Source organism: Macrotis lagotis, chromosome 1, assembly GCF_037893015.1.
Source record: "Macrotis lagotis isolate mMagLag1 chromosome 1, bilby.v1.9.chrom.fasta, whole genome shotgun sequence".
Taxonomy (NCBI): Eukaryota; Metazoa; Chordata; class Mammalia; order Peramelemorphia; family Peramelidae; genus Macrotis; species Macrotis lagotis.
Window position 1 is genome coordinate 241,332,754 of NC_133658.1, and position 20,352 is coordinate 241,353,105.

The window sequence follows — 20,352 nt, forward strand, 5'->3', positions numbered from 1 at the left end:
AGTTTCCAACACTCAACTAGGTAGGTTACCAATTTAACATGATTTCTCACAGCAAAGAAGTTCATGCTATGCCATAAACAAAAAAAAGTTTGAGAACACTGATGTAACCAGATAATGTAAAGTATTTTCAAGAGAAAAAGCGTACTAATAATTGGATGGAGGAAGGGAAAACTAGGAAAGAGGATTAAATACCACTTGATCTGTGCTTAGAAGGAAGTTAGAGATCCTAAGAGAGAGAGAGATAAAGAAATGGAAGACCTCCTAATGTAGAAGATAGAATGTCATGTACAGATAAGTCCTTGCAGTCTACTTTGACTGGAACAAGAAAGTATGAGAAGGGTATATTATATAAAACTGAACAGTTAGGTGGGGAATCATATGTAGAGAGAGTTTTAAATACCATACTGAGAAGGGGCAGCTAGGTGGCGTAGTGGATAAAGCACTGGCCTTGGAGTCAGGAGTACCTGGGTTCAAATCTGGTCTCAGACACTTAATAAAAATACCTAGCTGTGTGGCCTTGGACAAACCACTTAACCCCATTTGCCTTGCAAAAAAAAATATATATATACCATACTGAGAAAATTGTACTTAATCACAGAGATCATAAGTAACTATTGAAGTTCTTTGACTGGGAGTGTGACATAATTATAACTGTTTTAGGAATATCAGGTGTCTGTATTATAGATGAATTAGAGAAAGTAGAAACTAGAAGCAGAGAGACGACTTTTTGGCTAGAAGTGATAAAAGGATCAGCAAGACTTGGTAATCAATTGGATATGAGGTTAAAGTCAAGGATGATTCATTTGTGAACAAGAGTGACTGGCAGGATGGTGGCACTGTCAATAGAAATAGGGAAGTATGGAGAAAGGGATCAATTTGGAGAAAATATCCCCATTTCCCTGCCTATTATCAAACTATCTAGGAAGAAAAGGAATAAACAATTTTAAAGAGCCTACATATAGAGAGATATATATGTTTGTGTGTATTATATATAATATACACATTATATATATATATATATACACACATATATATCATATTTATACAAACCATTATCTGACTATCTGATTATACAAACCATTATATGACTGTACACGCACACACACAAACATATATACCATATATACTATTGCTATCAGGCCCTGTGCTTAGCCTTTTTTTACATATATCTCATTTGGGGGCAGCTAGGTGGCATAATGGATAGCCCTGGAGTCAGGAGGACCTGAGTTCAAATCCAGCCTTGGAAACTTAATAATTGCCTAGCTATGTGATCTTGGGCAAGCCACTTAACCCTATTGCCTTAAATAAATAAAATTAAAAAAAAAAAAACAAATATCTCATTTGATCCTTACAGCAACCATTTGAGGTAGATTTTATTATTATCCTTAGGAAGCTGAGGCAGACAAAGGTTAGGTGACTTGCCTTGGGTTACATTTTTCAATCTATCCTCCCTGCTCTCAGAGGGCAGCTCTTAAAACAAGAATTTTTTTTAAAGGGGGAGGAGCAAGAACCAGTTTATTCTATCACATGATAATATCTTATTCTATGTATAATTTCTTGCCCCTCTCTACAAAGAATCAAAAACTCTTCTTTAGAACCACATTTGTTTTGTTTTGTTTGGTAGCTTTCATTTACATTATTGTGGTTATGTGTGCTTTTTCCTGATTCTGTTTACTTTGCTTTAAACAGTTCATATGTCTTCATAGTATTTTATAGAAAACCAAGTTTGTTACCTTCATATACAACAGTTTGTTTAATTATTTCCTATTTGTTGAGCACCCATTTTGTTTTTAGTTCTTGGTGCTTCAAAAAGTGCTGCTATAAATGTATAGATATAGATATGTGGAACCTTTCTTTTTATCATTGACCCCCTCGGGAAATATGTCTTTAGAAATGAAGTCTCTTGGTTTGAACATTAGTCACTTTCTCAACATGGTTCCAAATTGCTTTCCAGAAATGTTATTCTGATTTATAGTCCCACAAGCTGCATACTAGCCTTCCTTTTTTCTACAGTTACTATAACATTGGCTATTCTCATCTTATTTTGCCTGTGTGCTGGATATGTCAAATTAAAACTTTTAAATTTACTTTTCTCTAAGTGAGAATGAATGAATTAGAATATTCTTTCATATGATTTTTATAGTTTGTAATTCTATTTAGAACTGTTTGTTTATATCCTTTGACTACTTATCCATTGATATATAATGTATCCTGGAAGAAGCCAAGCTGTTCTTTTTTTAATGATCTCTTCCTTATCTCTCTCTCTGTTCCTCAACCAAATCTTTAAGAATCCATTTCCCAGCAATGAAAGCCAAACCTAGTGGCCTGTAGTTTGCAGACTCAAGACTTTTCCCTTTTTCTGTAATTGGGATATTTGTTCTGCAGGTTTCTACAGTGATTCTTCAGGGGATCCCTGACAGCAGTTCAACAGCTACATCTGTAGTGCTTTTAGTGGCTGAGGATATAATTCTCTGTGTGATTCTGTGATGCTTGTATAATATCTTAGCAAGTAACCTGAATCCAAACTCTGATACTCTCTAGAGAAGGAAGTTATCTTGTGAGGCAGCCTAATTTACTTTCTAGCAGCTAGTTATTAGGAAAATTTTTCCTTTTTTTGAGTCTCAAGTTTTCTCATATACAATTTTTACACATTGCTTCAAGTTATATTCTTTAGAGCCAGATTTTTCAGCACTTCAGCCAATAAAGGCAGTGGGTAAAGAGAGATATAAAATTGATTCATCCCTTTATAGACCAGACAATCAATTGAAAAAATTGTTAAACTAAGGGCCTTTGTTAGGTGTTGCAGGGATATAAAGTTTTAAGGTAGAAAAGATAAACTTTTTAATAGTATTTTATTTTTTCTAATTACATGTAAAGACAATATGACAATTTTTAACATTTTTTATAAAATTTTTGAGTTCTAAATTTTCTTTCTTATTTTTTTCTTATTTTATTTATTTAAGGCAATAGGGTTAAGTGACTTCCCCAAGGTCACACAGCTAGGTAATTAGTAAGTGTTTGAGGTCAAATTTGAACTCAGGTGCTCCTGACTCCAGGGCCGATGCTCTATCCACTGTGCCACCTAGGTGCGACTCTCTCTCTCACTTTTTACCCTCTCATTTCCCTAATACAATAAGCAAATTTGATATAGGTTATATATATATATGTACAATCATATAAAATCCATTTTCAAATTAGGAAAAGGCAGGCTTTTAAAAAGTTAATTAACAATACAAGAAATAACACAGAATGTTACTTCTGATGTACTGAGATCATTGAAACAGAAGGAGAGTTATGGTACTGTTGAATGAAAACTGAAAATAGAAGTTGAACTGGGTGCTGCTTCTGAGCTTACTGTTCTTTCAGTTATTATTAGGTAAAAGTGGAAAGAATCATTAGAAGTTAAATACCATGCATTCTTTCCTTATTTAAGCCTTAGTTGAAAGTTTCCAGTGTGGCCAGAGCACATGGGCTATGATATAGCCAGGTAGTTTCAGAGACTTCACACTTTCATTCAGTTTAATTATACTTGAAATTTTTTTTTATTTTTGCCACTTAAAAATTGTAATACTACTAAGTGATATTGTTATGTCTTTTAGGTGGTGAAGACTGGAATTGAACATGGGAGTGAAGCTGGCTATCTCTCTGAATCCCAGGTAAAAGCAAATATGTGTGACTTTCTTCCTTCACATTTAGGAAACTCCACATTTTAATAATTATAGTTCAGTATAAAGCCAAGGAAACACACTGTGCATGAGTTCAGTAAGTTGTTTGCTTTTTTCCAACTATTACATTTTTAATTTATTTTATTCTCATTTTGTACAAATGTTATTTTGCATTAATAAAATATTCTTGTTTACAAGTAAACAAAATACCCCTCCTCCCCCATGAATATAGATAGACTTGCTTGGGCGAAAAAAGTAAAGGGGAGAGAAAAAAATTAAAATAAAAAAATAATAGTAATAATTGTAGGTATGGCCAGGTGGCGCAATGGACAAAGCACCAGTCCTGGAGCCACGAGCACCCGAGTCCATATGCAGCCTCGTAAACCCAACAATCACCCAGCCATGTGACATGCAAGCCATCTGATCCCCACTGCCCTGCAAAAACCAAAAAAAAAAAAAAGAAAGAAAAAAAGACCCAAAATAAAATAAAATAGTAATAATAGTAAGGGTGGCTAGGTGGCAGACAGAGCATTGGCCCTTGAGCCAGGAGCACCTGGGTCCAAATCCAGCCCCAGACACCCAAAGATCACCTCGCTATGTGGCCCCAGGCAGGCCATCCAGCCCCACTTGCCCTGCACCCTCCCCCAAATAATAACAAAAAATGTGCTTGAGTCTTTGTTCCAACACCAACAACTCTGTCATGGGTGGATCACATTATTTATGATAAGTCCATCACAAAAGTTATTTCCATATATTTCCACTGTTGCCATTGCTGATCGCAACTCCCTCCTTTCTTATTTCTCCACTACCACGTACTCTATTTTCTCTCTCCTTTTACTCTGACTCTGCTGTAGGGTCGCTGAGTGGCACAGCAGACAGATCCCTGGTCCTGGGGCCAAGAAGCCCTGAGCCCCCATACCACCCCTTAGGCCCAGAATCCACCTGGCCCTGTGGTCCTGGGCAGGCCTTCCAATCCCAGCCCCTTGCAAGAAGTAAGAAAGAAAATGTGTTATATCTGGCCACTATCCCCCCATGGTCCATCCTCTCCTCCTTTATTCACATCCCCACCCCTTCCCCCTGCTCCCCCCTCCTTCTTACTCCAGATGTCTATACCCCATTGAGTATATTTGCTGTTTCCTCTCCTAGCCATCTCTGATGAGAGCAAAGGTTCCCTCATTCCCCCTTGCCTCCCCACTTCCATATCATTGCAATAGCTCATTGTAATAAAAAAAATCTTATGTGAAATATCTTGGACTATTCCCCCTCTCCTTTTTCTTTCTCCCTTTCCATTTCCCTTTTTTTCTATTGCCTCCATTTTTACACCATATTTATCTTTGAATTCAGCTTTCTCCTGTGCTTCAACTATAAAAGCTCTCTCTACCTGCTCTATTAACTGAGAAGGTTCATATGAGTATTATCAGTGTCATTTTTCTATGCAAGAATACATGCAGTTCATCCTCATTAAGTCCCTCATATTTCCCCCCTCTCCTCCAATCTCCATGCTTCACCTGAGTCCTGTATCTGAAGATCAAACCTTCCATTCAGCTCTGGCCATTCCAAAAGGAACATTTGAAATTCCCCTGGTCCATCTTTTTCCCTGGAAGAGGACATTCAGCCTTGCTGGGTAGTTCATTCTTGGCTGCATTCTAAGCTCTCTTGCCTTCTGGTATATTGTATTCCAAGCCCTACAAGCTTCCATTGTAGCTGCTGCTAAGTCCTGTGTGATCCTGACTGCAGCTCCATGATATTTGAACTGTGTCCTTCTGGCTGCTTGTAATATTTTCTCTTTGACTTGGGAGTTCTGGAACTTGGCTATAATATTCCTAGGAGTTGGTTTTTTGGGATCTCTTTCTCGGGGGGATCGGTGGATTCTCTCCATTTCTATTTTTCCCTCTGCTTCTAGAATATCAGGGCAATTTTCCTGTAGTAATTCTTTGAAAATGATGTCAAGGCTCTTTTCCTGATCATGACTTTCAGGTATTCCAATAATTTTTAAATTATCTTTCCTAAATCTGTTTTCCATATCAGTTGTTTTTTCAATGAGCTATTTCACATTTTCTTCTAATTTTTCATTTTTTTGGTTTTGAAGTATTGATTCCTGATTTCTGTTAAATTCATCAATCTCCCTGAATTCTATTCTTTGTCTGAAGGATTTGTTCTCCTCAGAGAGTTTTCTTATCTCTTTTTCCATCTGGCCAATTTTGCTTTTTAAAGCATTCTTCTCCTCAATAACTTTTTGAACTGTTTTATCCATTTGACCTAAGCTGGTTTTTAGCATGCTATTTTCTTCAGCATTTTTTTGGATTTCCTTGACTAGGCTGCTGACTTCATTTTCATGTTTTTCCTGCATCTCTCTCCTTTCTTTTCCCAGTTTTTCTTCCAACTCCCTCATTTGATTTTCAAAGTCTTTTTTGGGCTCTGTCATAGCCTGAGCCCAATTTCTGTTTTTCTTGGAGTCTTCAGATGCAGGAGCTTGTGTTTCCTCATCTTCAGACTGAGTATTTTGATCCTTCTTGGGCTCATATGCAAAATATTTCTCAATAGTCTTCTTTTTGTTTCTCTGCTTGCTCATTTTCCCAGCCTGGGCCTGGTTTGGGGTGTTTCTTGAGCTTTTGGGACACTCCCACAAGGGTCTCAGTGTGTGAAGCTCTGTCCTCCCTCCTGGTCTGTGAATGACCATAAGCACCCCCTTCTGCCAAGGGGCTGAGGTGGGGGAGCCCTGCTGTTCTATGGGGGGGCCTAGACTGCGATCACGATCTGAATGTGGTCAGAGCCCCAGAGTCCTGTTCTAGGGGCAGAGGACTGAGCTCAGCAGTCTCTCTCTCTTCACTCCCCTCCCTCAGCTCAATGGGCTCATGCCCTGGGGGCTCCTGCTTACCAGCTCAGCCTGCTTCTGTTTCCTGGATCAGGGCTGGGGAAAGACCAAGCTGCTTGCTGTGTGCCCTGAGGGCTGGGCTCCAGGTGCTCCCTCTGGCAGAGGTCCCCTGCTGTTCCCCCACTTTGTGCCTGGTGCTCCTCGGGGTGCAGCTCAGGAGACTCCCCCGCTGCTGTGAGCTGAGACTCCCAGTGCCCTGGGGCTGCCTCCGGGAGGCTGAAGTTCTTTGGCTCTGGCGGGCCACCCCTCCAACCCCGGGGGAGCAGAGCCTTTCTGCTCTTTTCCAGGTTACCTTGAGTAGGAGAACTGCCTCACTGGGTCCCTTTGTGGGTTCTGTCTCTCAAAAGTTTAGTTAGAGTCCTTAGCTGAATTTTATCAGAGAGCTCCTAAGACTATCCCTTATTATCGCCATCTTGGCTCCACCCCCCAACTATTACATTTTAATCTCCTGTCCATGTATATCTATCTCCTATTTATTGGCTTAAGTATTTAAATATTTGGAACATTTAATAGTAAGGAATCAACTTTGCTTTATAATGGCAATATAAAGTTCATTATCAATACAAGTAGCAAAAAAAATAGCAGTTACCAGGAAAACAGCAGAAATATTACTTGTAAGAATTACTCATTGTATAAAAACTTGTTTGATAAAAAAAAAAACCTTGAGAGTCACTGAGTTATTACAGGTGTTCTGAGTATGTGTATCAAGTATTGACATTTTGAGTTACCTGGGCCTGTGATTTCCTTAGTATGGGAAACTCCCTCTACAAATATAGATGAGCAAATATTCTGTTTTTAGCAGTGAAAAATTGTTGAACTTAAACTCTGGTCTTAGTAATAGTCCAGCTCTCTATCCACTAATTCACCCTGCCTCTTGATTAAGAAGCAGAAGATAGGGGCAGATAGGTGGCACAGTGGATAGCACCGGCCCTGGAGTCAGGAGTGCCTGAGTCCAAATCTGGCCTCAGAAATACCTAGCTGTGTGGCCTTGGGCAAGCCACTCAACCCCATTGCCTTGCAAAAACTAAAAAACTAAAAAAATAAAAAATAGAAGATAACACAAAACTACTTGGAATTTAGTGTTGATTTTTTTATGGATTTGTATTTTATTATTCAATACGTGCTAATAATAGTACAATTTGATTATGGAGGTCCATAACATTGTTGACATATTTAAAAGGTTAAGAACTAATGATATAAAATTCAAATCAAAGAACATATCTCTTCTGATGGAGAATTCTTTTCTTAAAAATATTCCTTTATTTGATTTCCTTTGCTTTTTAGAAATTTGGTGAACTTGCAATGACTAAAGAATCTAAGGCTTTGATTGGTCTCTACTATGGTCAGGTTCTTTGCAAGAAGAATAAGTTTGGATCTCCACAAAAGGCTGTCACGTGAGTCAGACCCCAAACTGGCAGGAAACCCCAAATTGTCTAGTGAGCAACAACTCTCTAATGAATTCTTGGTTTTTGAGACTTTCTTTGCCTTTTTCTCTACTCCTACTAAAACTATTGGCTTTTAAAGTCAATATCCTTTCTTGTTTTTTTATACTTTTCTTGTCAACAGTTTCACTGATATAGAAATCTTCAAAAAATATGATCTCTTTTTTCCTATACCATTTAAACATACATACATAATCTGTATCTACATACATATGTGGACATTCACACATAAGTTTGGTTTAATGAGCTGATCCTCTGTGTACCATTTCAAACAAAACAAAAAATTATTAATTCCTAGTTGCACTCAAATGTGGAGTTCAAATTCTGTGAGTTCACAATCTAAAATTGATATATTTTTTCTATACCTCAGCCATTCAGTTTTCTGTTTTCCAGATGTCTTGCTCTTAGGTCCTCTGCCTTGAGAGTATATAAGCTGAAGAGGAAGACCCAACTAATGTTTGTGAAAAATACATAAATTGTGAAAATTTTCAAACTGACTATGACTTAAAAGATTTTAGGAAATAGGAATTGCTTCAAAACAGAATATACAGCTTTAATCCACATAAAAATTCAATCTTCCCTTTCTTCTCAGTGGTTGATGATTTAGTAATTATTTGTAGAACCAGAAAATAATCTTAGGTCATATAAAGAGATTAGTATTCATATTCATACTACATAACCTGTTCTGTGACCCTTTAGTTCCTTTTCAGATTCTCATTTCTACCAATTTAAAAAGAAAGATTAGTTTAGTGCTGAGACTACTTGATTTAGAATTATAGTTACTAGGTTTGACTCAAAACTTGGTACTTACCTGAGCGATCTTGGGCAAGTAATTTAACCTCTCCTTTACTTTACTTCTGTGTAAAAATGAGGGGGTTAGATTAAATGATAAATGTTTAAGGTCTTTCTGATTCTAAATTCTTAGACTCTCCCTTGATCTGAACTTCTAGAGAAAGCCCTTTTAGAAAGTCAGAAGTATGGTGTATTGATTTTGATACTTGACTTCTGCATGTTCCTACCAAAATACTGAGAATTTGTATTCCACTTTAGAACCAAATACAAATAAGTATTCTTACAAACTGAGAACTGATCTTGGTAATTACCACTATAGTTTTAAATACCCTTTAGTATTTAGCTGCATTTCAAGAATAAGAAAGGAAGATAAGGAAAATCTAGTGCAATAGAGAATAGTTAGGAGATGAAATGTTATCAAGGTCTGTGTGAAGTTTAGGACATGGATAAAATGTGGAAGGGAGAGGTCTGGAATGAAGGGTAATTTGTTCTTTATGGAACAGGATTTCTAGAGGGCACAGTATAAGACCAACCTTGCCCAGACAGATGAGAAGGCAGGAGACAGTCTTCTTCTGAATGTTGTTATAGGGATAGAGAGAGAAAAAGGAGAAACCATAAGGAATGATGAGAGAAACAGGGGTCAGCAGAAGGAGTTAAGCAGGATTTGGTCTATTCTTTATCAAGGAGGCTAGTCATAAAGGTTAAAATGTTGGAGGAATGGAGGACATAGCCCCCTGGTTAAGTGACTTGTAGCTTCTCTTTTACTTTAGTTTCTTCATATGTAAAATGAAGGTTTGGACTAGATGATCTAACAATGTAAACATTACCCATTTCTGCTTGGTAGTCAGGTTTGAGCCTAGTTTCATCCTAAATCTGTCAGGTACAGTGTTCCCTACTCTCCTCTGTTGTGGACTGCTGAAACCAGAAGGCATACAAAGAACTCAAAGTTAAATTACAAGATGGCTTGAGGAAATAGATAAAGGATTAATGGTTAGTTTTATTATGGATTCAAAGACAAGAAACATCATTTCAATGAAATTCTTATATATACATATATATATATATATAATAGTGTTCAAAAGCATTATGAAGGTAATTGCAATTTATTTGCTAACTTCTGTTGCTAAGGGTGAAGAAGATCTCAAGTTCGATTCCCTACCCCCCCCCCCAAAAATCAGAATGTATATTAATAATCACAGTGACTGAAGTAGTGAAGGTAGGTTTTGGTGACAATTAAAACATAGTTCAGAATTAGGAAATGAAAGAGATCAGTATTTTGTGGAATCCTCATATCTATACAGATACTTTTTCCCCAGAAGTTTTAAAAGTCAAGAGATGTTATAACAGCAAGCAGCATTACAAAATATAAAATTTACTGTATTTTAATGGGACTAGTGGAACTAGTTTCTGAATCATTCTTTTTATCAGGCCATTCTTTCAAGGAAGGGTCAAAATGACTAAATGAAAAGATACCTGACTCTGATCTTACTTAATCAAAAATTTTTGATACCAAAAATGAATAAAGGAAAACTTGCCATTGATTTCTATTATTTCCTGTTAAAGCTTGATAGAAAGCAAGTTACCACAGAAGATCAATTAAGCCCACAAACTGTCCTAGCTAGTAAACATGTGATCTACTAATGCAAAAGGAAGAAATGGGAAGAACCCAAGTGAAGTGCCACTTTGAGCTACAGATAAATTTGAAAGAAGTTAAACATCAGAATGTTAGAAGATGAGGCCTAATGAAGCAGCCAAAAGTTCATAAGGTAAAAACAAGTCTAAGGAAGCTTGGCAGGAAGACTAGTTATACCATATTATCCCTAGACCATTTCTAGATAAAACTAGGCAGAGATCATCAAATACACAAAAAAAAATTGAACAAATCTGCCAGTAATTTCATTATTATCAACATTGAGACTCATCAGGTTTGAGCTTCTTTTAACTTTAATCTCCAGTGTATAATTTAAGGACGTAGAATTGTTACTAAAGAAGACAAAGATTTGAAGAGCATTTAAATCAACCAGAGTACACATGGATCTCTTTTGAAAGAATTGAAGGATTGAGCCAGATTGGGGAACCTGATACAGAGCAAAGGAGAAAATCAGCATTTACAGTTACTAAAATAATATGAAGAAAAGAAACTAAATTGAGACCAAGAACTGAATAAATATAATAATCAGTCTTAGCTATTTGTTTGTATAAAAAAAGAGTTTCTCAGGGCGGCTAGGTGGCATAGTGGATAAAGCACCAGCCTTGGAGTCAGGAGTACCTGGGTTCAAATCTGGTTACCTAGCTGTGTGGACTTGGGCAAGCCACTTAACCCCATTTGCTTTGCAAAAAAAAAACCCCAAAAAAACAACCTAAAAAAATTTTAAAAAAATAGTTTTTCCTTTTGATTATAATGAAAACCTATTTCTTCCTGATTTATCACAATTGAAATCAGAATTATATTTCTTGCATAGTAGTTCTTGTGACTGCATTTCATGTTTATTTTTGAGAATCTATTAAGTAAAATTTTAAATTGTAGGAATTTGCCAGTTATTTAAAATATATTTATAGGTATACTTTACTATATGAGAAAATAAATCACTTTTTTTTTGTCTTGCTTTGATTACCTCCTGGCTTGTCTACTAGCTAAGTTACCTGTCTCATTAATTATGTATGAAATAAGCAAAAGTTGAAATTGGCAATTCAAATCACAGTCCTCTTGTCTTAGGCAACTATCTATTCTTGGAGCTGGTCTTATGGGAGCTGGCATTGCCCAAGTCTCTGTGGATAAAGGACTGAAGACCATACTCAAAGATACTTCAGTGGCGGGATTAGGACGAGGACAGCAACAAATTTTCAAAGGGTAAGACTAAAGAAGATAGGCTTATGAAACTCTACTTTATCTTGCCTGAACAAACAAATTTCCATATGGGGAAATAAGAAATTTTTCACTTTCCAATATCTTATTTACCTGAATTTAATTCATAGAAAATACAGCAACTGTATAATTAGACAGATTCTCTTTGATGCTTAATAATATCACCTCTTTGCTCTTATCTCATATTATGTTATGAATGGTGGTATAATTTTGCTGTCTGTCAACAGGGGAAATTTATGTCTATATTGTTTATCTTAGTTACTTATTTTCAAAAATATCATTTACCTTTCCCTTTCGCATCAAACCAGAAACTCTAGGATTCATTAGTTCTAATAAGACTCCTGTGAAAATGGTACAATATTACTGAGGTATGGCTATGTGTTCCTTCTGACTTATTTTCTATATTTATGAAAAAAACATACTCAGAGTTCAAAATTATTCAAATACAAAGGATGGGACTGGGTTTGGATTTCATGGGTCTAAGAGTTTCTAGGCTAGTATTTAAGCTCTGTAGAGTGGTATAGTGGTAATTGTAATATCTGAAATGGTCACTGAATAGCCATTTATTCCAGGATTTAAGAGCTGCCATCATTGTCTTATCTCTGAAATTAATGATTCCTTTTATGTTAAAGTGAAAAATAATAAGGCACAGACTTTTTCAAATCTCAAAACACAGTCTGTTCTGTTCTTGCTAGATAAGCAGTTCACATTTATGCGATTGATAACATAAGCCTTAATCAAGTGAATTATTATTTTAATTAAAAATAACAAGCCAGCTTAATGTTCTTGTATTGCAGCCTTAAACAAGCCTGCACTTTCTGGAAGATTGTATTTTCATTGGCAAATGAAGGGTTGGGGGAAAGAACCTGGACTTAAGTTTTAAGAAGTATACATTCCAGGGCTAGTTCTCTCACTTCTTAGCTATGCTACCTCAAGAAGAAACTTCCCTCCTGGGGAATCTCAGTTTCCTTATCTATAAAGTGATAGGATTGATCTGGATTATTCCAGGGTCCCTTTTGGTCTAAATCCCAAGAATTTATAAATTCTCTGGAATGAGAACTTTGCTATGAGAGCATCTTTCAGGCCCTACCTATTTTTGTACTAATTTTACATGCAACTATAAAACTTATTTATGGTCACTCTAACATCCTACTTTCCTTGGGATAGAATTTCCTTATCTTTAAGTTTTTCTTTTCTCTTATCCATTAGCCTTGCTTCCATTAGTGTTGCTAAGTCTGTTTATGTGAGTATTCCTGCCCTCTCACAAGAGCTTATTGGAACAGCAAAAGGATTAAGACTATAGAAACTGGTGGGGGTTTTTCCCACTTAGGAAGATTTTTCCCTCTTTGCAAGATATTACACCAAAAAGTAGTTTAGACGTATTGAGATTTAAACCCTGCTTGAGACCTCAACTAGAAGTTTAATAAATTAACTTTCAGGTATTAAGTTTACACCTGATCCAGGGAATTAGTACAGGGACTTCAACTGATCTCTTTATTAAAATGAAGAAGGATGGTTCCCTGGAAAGAATGCTGGAATTGGTGTCATAGCACATGGGTCTAAACGTAATACCTGTATGACCTTTGGATAAATCACTTAACTTCTTTAGGTTTCAGTTTAATATGAGACTTGACAAGAGAGCTTGAAGATCTCTACTAATTCTAAATCTGATTCTATAAAAATCCTTTGCTAGGAAAGTAGGGTCAACTTAGTAGTCCTGCTTTTTCATTGGAAGAATACAGCTGAGTACATGCAAGTTTTAGTATTAAAGAAACAATATATATTCAGCTCCCTGAAGCTAAATCTGAAATAGCTGGTAAAATATGTAGTAAGCATTCAGAGCTATGCTGGGAGAATAAAAAGTAATTTTAAGATATGTTCCCTTCCTGCTCACGTGGACTGTACAATCTGTGGAAGCAAGAAAAACACACTTGAAACCATTTCCAAAGTATTTATAAAAACTGTGTTCTAAAGAACTTTGGTGATTCAGGTATCAAATGAATAGGTATGACTGAAGAAAGAATGTTATTTTTCTACTTCTAAATTATCTAATTTTTAAAATAATTTTAATGTAATTATGTGTTGATAGTATATTATTTTATTTGTATATGAAGTAATATAAATTTATATGTATTTGTACATTTTGTATACATACATGTAAATTTATATTCATGTTACAAGTTTTACATATATATACATAATTTTTATGTGTTACTGTAATTATTTGAAGGAAGCAAGGTGACAGAGTGGATACATCACTACACTAGACTTGAAATCAGGAAGACCTGATTTGAAAATCCTGGCTCAGATAGAAAACTATGTGACCCTGGGCCCAGTTACTTAGCCTCTGTCAGCCTTAATTTATTTCTCTGTAAAATAGGAGTTAATAGCATCTACCGCACAAGTTTGTTTAAGTATTAGATGATATAGTGGCTATGAAATACTTTGCAAATCTTAAAGCTCTTATAAAAATGTTACCTAATATAATTACTATGAAAATAGGGAGACTTTAATCTGGCACCAAACTTTTCCCATCACCTTTTATTCTAGGAGTATTCCCTTGGTATATACTTCCAGGTTTCCTCAATATAATTCAAGCCCAATATTGTTCTCTGATTAAATTAGTTTTATGGAAATGTTGAATTAAAGAGTATATTAAGTATCAAATTCTATTCATTCTTGGATTTTTAATGACCATGGCAGGCTGTCTTCCTAAATCATTTCTAATCTGAGCGGGATAAAGCAGGTGGGAGACATAGTGCCAGTAAAGCAGATACCCGTTTATTAATTGCTTTCTTTACATGGAACTGATTTGCAAAGGATTGCTCCATTTCCTAGAGATCCATTTTGCTGTTGTGGAGCCAGATATATTATACATGATCATAAGTGGGTAGGTGTATCATTGAATAATCATATTTGGGGCTCAAGTGATCTTCTCAGGAAAAGCCTACCATACAGGACAATAAAACAATTACATCACTTTTAACCATTCAGATAGGAATCCTTTGGGAACAACAAGGTTGATTACATAATTTTCAGGGTTACAGTACAGTACAGGTTATACTGATACACTTCACTTAACACAGGAAAGCATAATTCAGGGCCAGACTTGTCATGATTGACAGATGACTTTTATTACTTTGTTTTCACTATTTTCCCAAGCCCAGAGGCTGCCTGTTCTCTAGAAACTAAACTGCTATTAAATTCATTCATTACACATGTCATGTTAATCAATATAAAACTGAGAAATCTTGACACTTAATAAAATAGTACTTTTTTAGCTTACAGGAGCTATAAAAATCTTTTCCCATTTTGCTGTTGTAGCACTATGCCAGTTTCTTTTCACAGAAAGCATTTGAGCAGTTTCTATGTAGTACTGGCAATGTATTTTCTCAGAACTGAGTCAAATTTATGAAAAAACAAGCCATTTCCCCCAATTGACAAATGTTCAAAGTATATGCAAAGGCATTTTACAGATGAGGAAATCAAAGCAATCCACAGTCATATGAAAATTGCTCTAAATCATTATTGATTAGAGAAATGCAAATTAAAGCATCTCTGAGCTGCCACCTCACACTCAGATTGGCCAATATGACCAGAAAGTTTAATGATCAGTGTTGGAGGGGATGTGGGAAATCTGGGACACTAATGTGTTGTTTGAATGTAAGCTGATTCAACCTTTCTAGAAAGCAATTTGGAATTATGCCCAAATGACAATAAAAATGTGCATACCCTTTGATCTGACACTACCACTAGTGGGTCTATACCCTGAAGAGATCATGAAAAAGGGTAAAAAAAGTCCATTGTACAAAAATATTCATAGTAGCTCTGTTTATGGTGGCAAAGAATTGGAAATTGAGGGTATGTCCATCAAATGGGGAATGGCTGAACAAATTGTGGTTTATGCATGTGATGGAACACTATTGTTCTATAAGAAGTCATGAGGGATGGGATTTCAGAAAAGCCCAGAAAGACTTCAGTGAATTAATGCTGAGTGATATGAGAAGAACCAGAACATTGTATACTTTATCAACAACATGGAGTGATGATCAACCTTGGTGGACTTGCTCACTCCATCAATGATCAAGGACAGTTTTAGGGGATCTGTGATGGAGAATGTCATCTATATCCAGAGAAGGAACTGTAAAGTTTAAACAAAGATCAAAGATTGTCAGCTTCAATTTTTAAAAAGTTGTCTTATGTATTACATACTTTTGCTGTCTCTCATATTTTCTTTCTTCCTTATGGATCTGTTTTTCAATTTTGATTTTATGCATATCATGGAAGCAAATATAAAGACTGTCAGATTGTCTTTTGTTGGGGGGGGAGGTAGGGAAGAGGAAAAAATTGTAAGATTCAAAACCTTGCCAAAAAAATTTATTTTCTCAGGTTGGATAATAAAGTGAAGAAGAAGAGTTTAACATCGTTTGAAAGAGATTCTATTTATAGCAATCTGATTGGACAACTTGATTATCAGGGATTTGAAAAGTGTGATATGGTGATTGAAGCCGTTTTTGAGGACCTTCGCCTTAAGCATGCAGTTCTAAAGGAGGTTGAATCGGTAGGTTATCAGCTTTCTCTTTAGGGTATGTGGTATAGTATGTTACAGAAATCAAAAGTTCCAACTCTTGATAGGAAAGGATTCAAGGAAATTCTAATATTTTTACAAAATTATTTAGGAGCAGGTTTCAAGTAGAACAGCAATGTATAGTTCTAAGTCTTGAAGGGGAAAAAAGTCTATCATGTATATTTCGTCATAAAATTCTATCCTTTTTCTTGTTCATGGGAAAATCCAGCCATTTAAGGGGCAGAGTCTCATAGCACAGCCACAGATTTTGAGATTCTGTAAAATGACTGTAAAACTATAAAAATGAGCTGTAAAAATAAGCTAAGCATCCTCAGTGCTTCTTGTAGCATAAAAAGTAGATTACAACAATTTAAGCAGATTTCTTAGTATTAATCTATTTCATGGAAATATTAGATATTTCTTGCTTCATAATGTAATGGATGTCACTGTAAATAACTAAAGAAGATAACATGGTAAAAGCATTTGTGCGTTGAAAGCAGTTTTGTTATCATTGTTGAAGATAGTTTAAAGAAGGAAGGACTGGAAAAAAAGATAATGCTTTACTCTAGATAAGAATTTAGTAGTCTGTTAGGAAGATTTTTGTATTTTCTGTAAATGACAGTTGAAACTGAGAAAATGGATAATGTTACCAGAATCTTTAGAAGAGGCCCAAGTCTTGGGGATTCCTCTGATCTCTTCTCTAGCAGCATTCTCTCTCTCTCTCTCCCTCTCTCTCCCCCCCTCCTTCCTGGGAATTTCTAAGTAACCTCTAAAGAAGTTAGCCAGTAAGCACAATGCCCTAGATACTGAACCCAGGTAAAACAAGATGTCAGAAACTTTGAGAAAGAATGAAGCACTGAAGTTCATACTAAGCTATGCTTGGTATATAGAAGTTGATACCATTAAAAACACAAACCTAGCACAGTCTCTACAGATTACTGCAATATATTCTTGTCTTCCATCCTTGCTATAAAGTAGAAATTCTCAGGTCTGTTGCACTTGCTACATTGTACCTGTAGTACATTGTACTGTAGTATATTGTAGTAATGTACCTGAACACTGTTCTGTACTCTCCTGGAAGCTCTTGAAACTTTTTAATGGTATTTGCTCTCATTTTTGATTCCTATCTTTTTTATATAATTAAATTTTTTTCCTCAATTCCAAAAATTTACAAGATTTTGAGTTTTAAATTTTTCTAACTCCCTTCTCTCCCCTCCCCTCTTCTGAAAATGGTAGACAATTATTCATGTGCTACCATGTAAAACTTGTCTCTAAATTAGTCTCAGTTGTGGAAGAAGAAATAGATCACTAGTGAGAAAAAAATAATTGAAAAAATATGCTTTGATCTACCTTCAGAATCCATCAATTCTTTATCTGGATGTGAATAGCATTTTCCTTCCTGAGTCCTTTGTACTTGTCTTGGATTATGTTGCTGAGAAAAACTTGGTCATTCACAGTTGATCCTCAAACAATATTGTTGATGGTGTGTACACTGTTTTTCTGGTTCTGCTTATTTCACTTTGCATCAGTTAGTACGTGTCTTTCCAAGTTTTACTGAAATCTGCCTGCTCATCATTTCTTATTGCGCTATGGTGTTCCATTACATTCATGTACCACAGCTTATTCAGCTTTTTTCCCCAAATTTTTCAATATTTTGCCAGCATGAAAAGAGCTGCTATAAATATTTTTACACATATAGGTCCTTTTCCCTTTTTTTAATAATCTCATTTGGATACAGACCTAGTAGTGGTATTGCTGGATCAAAGGATATGCAGTTTGGATGTCCATTGGGCATAGTTCCAAATTGTTCCCTACAGTGGTTGAATCAGTTCACAACTCCACCAATAGTGCATTAGTGTCCTTATTTTCTGATATCTGATTCTTATCTTCAGTGCTTATCTGTAAGGTCTAACCTAGAAATTCAGCTTCCAATCATTCTCTCTGTTTTCCTCATCTTAGTCATGAAGGGTCACCAGATATAATCTTTCCTCTTGGTCTTTCAAAGATTTGCTTCTATCTGAACCCAGGAATCAGCTTATCAGACAGACCTAGATAAAGAACTTTAATGCTAATCAGATATTTGTCTCAGTGTTACTACCATGCATAAATCTTGGCTGTTCTACTCTTATGAAATTGATTTTTTTAACCTTAAATGTACCAATTACATTTCTACCTATTGAATTTCATTATTTCACTTTCTGCCTATTATTTTAGCCTGTTAAACATTTTGAATCTTGATTCAAGTGGATTTCTACAGAGACTGCAGCTTGATTCTGTTACCTAGAGTACCATCCATCCCTCCTAGATTTTTGTTTTCAAAAACCAATAAAATGGCTTATTACTTTTTTTAGGTTTTTTGGGTTTTTTTGCAAGGCAAATGGGGTAAAGTGGCTTGCCCAGGGCCACACAGCTAGGTAATTATTAAGTATTTGAGGCTGGATTTGAACTCAGGTACTCCTGACTCCAGGGCCAGTGCTCTATCCACTGTGCCACCTTGCCACCCCGGCTTATTACTTTTCAAGAAAATCACAGATAAAAATGTTCAGTAAGAGCAGATTGGGCAATTGCAAAACACTGAAATTCCACTAGAGAAGACTATGTGGGTTGACAGAACTATTAATTGATGGTGCTGCTGCTGCTTCTGCTATTTATACTATTAGGTGGTTCCTTATTCCCTTCTGCTTTGTGCTATAAAGCTCTGTAGCTGAAGTTTCTTGACTCCCACTAGTCTCTGGTTTGAGAATATGGGCAATCTCTTGCCATCACATTCTTGATTGGCCAGAGTGTGTACTATTCTTCCTTTCCAATACTTAAGAGAACATAGTCTTCCTTTTTCTAATTGTATGTACTTTGCTTTTCCCCCCAAGACTGATAACAAATTTTACCCTTGTCCGAGTCCAGGAGACCACATATGTAGTTTGATTTGATTTTTAGAGGCTGTTATCAAGGAAATAAACTGTTGAATCAATACTTGTTGGCTGCACATCTAACTGCAATTCCATCTAACAGTGTGGTCATCCAATCCATATTTAACCAGTTTAGCCCTAATAATACTCTGAGAAATTTTGTCAGATGTTCTATTAAAAACAAGTTTTAACTTTTTTTTATAATCAACAAAAAAAGGATTGAGCACCTACTATGTCTAAGATACTGTTGTCCTGATCTGCCATTCTAGTCATCAAAAAAGAATGAGATTAATTTGATATCACTCATTCTCAGTGAACTGAGGTTGATTCCTGTGATTTCTACTGATTTTTTTTTCTGAATGTCCACAAACCATATTTATGGATATTATGGAGGTGGTAAAATTATAATTATACTTTACAGTAATGAATGATAATTTCTATCAAGACAGTATGGAGTGAAATTTATTGACTGGCTTTTTATTGGCCTCTTTAAAGACACATTGATGAATATTCTTAATGCCTTTTTGTTTTGTCAGGTGGTTCCGGCTCATTGTATCTTTGCCAGTAACACATCAGCTCTCCCAATCAGTGAAATTGCTTCTGTTAGCAAAAGACCTGAAAAGGTAAGTTTTCTTTTCCTAAGCTTCTAATTAGATGTTGTGTGGTTTAATAAAGATGAATTATGAAAAAACTGAAAACAACTCACTACTTAGAGCTTTCTGTAGAAGACAGAGGGTGGTCTTTGAGTTAGGAATTTCCAGAAGAGTGGGATTTATTAGTTGGAAATGGTGAGGTGTGATATAAATCTCTCCAAAAGGCAGAACCTCAGACCTCAGAAAACACTGAGTGTATTTTCTGTGTACATTGTTCTGTTTTGTATAGTTATTTGCATGTATATCTTTTTTCTCCAACCGAATTATAATTATTATTCTTTAAGGGGCAACCCATCTTATTCCTTTTTGTATTTCCTGCAGAACTTAGCACAATGTTCTCCACATCATCCAGCATTTAATAAATATGACTCTAGTAAAGATAAATTTATATTAATAAATATAAAATTATATTTATGTAATATTGTTTCATTTGTAAAACACTTTACCTATCAAAATTATAGTTAATGTATAACACTTTGAGTTACAAAGTAATCTATATGCATTCTTATTTGGTCTTCTGGGCAATGCTGAAACACGAATTAAGTTTTAATACCCAACTTTTGTTGTTGTTTGTCCTTCATTCTCA

At 35.7% G+C, this 20,352-nt stretch overlaps 1 protein-coding gene across 1 annotated transcript in view; it reads left to right on the plus strand.

Moving 5' to 3' along the window:
• HADHA (hydroxyacyl-CoA dehydrogenase trifunctional multienzyme complex subunit alpha) overlaps positions 1–20,352 on the plus strand; it is a 54,305-nt gene that overhangs the window by 21,694 nt on the left and 12,259 nt on the right. The window contains exons 10-14 of the mRNA XM_074209927.1: positions 3,600–3,656; positions 7,825–7,934; positions 11,491–11,625; positions 16,030–16,201; positions 19,650–19,736. Coding sequence (XP_074066028.1) covers positions 3,600–3,656; positions 7,825–7,934; positions 11,491–11,625; positions 16,030–16,201; positions 19,650–19,736 — 561 coding nt within the window. The remainder of the gene's footprint in view (positions 1–3,599; positions 3,657–7,824; positions 7,935–11,490; positions 11,626–16,029; positions 16,202–19,649; positions 19,737–20,352) is intronic.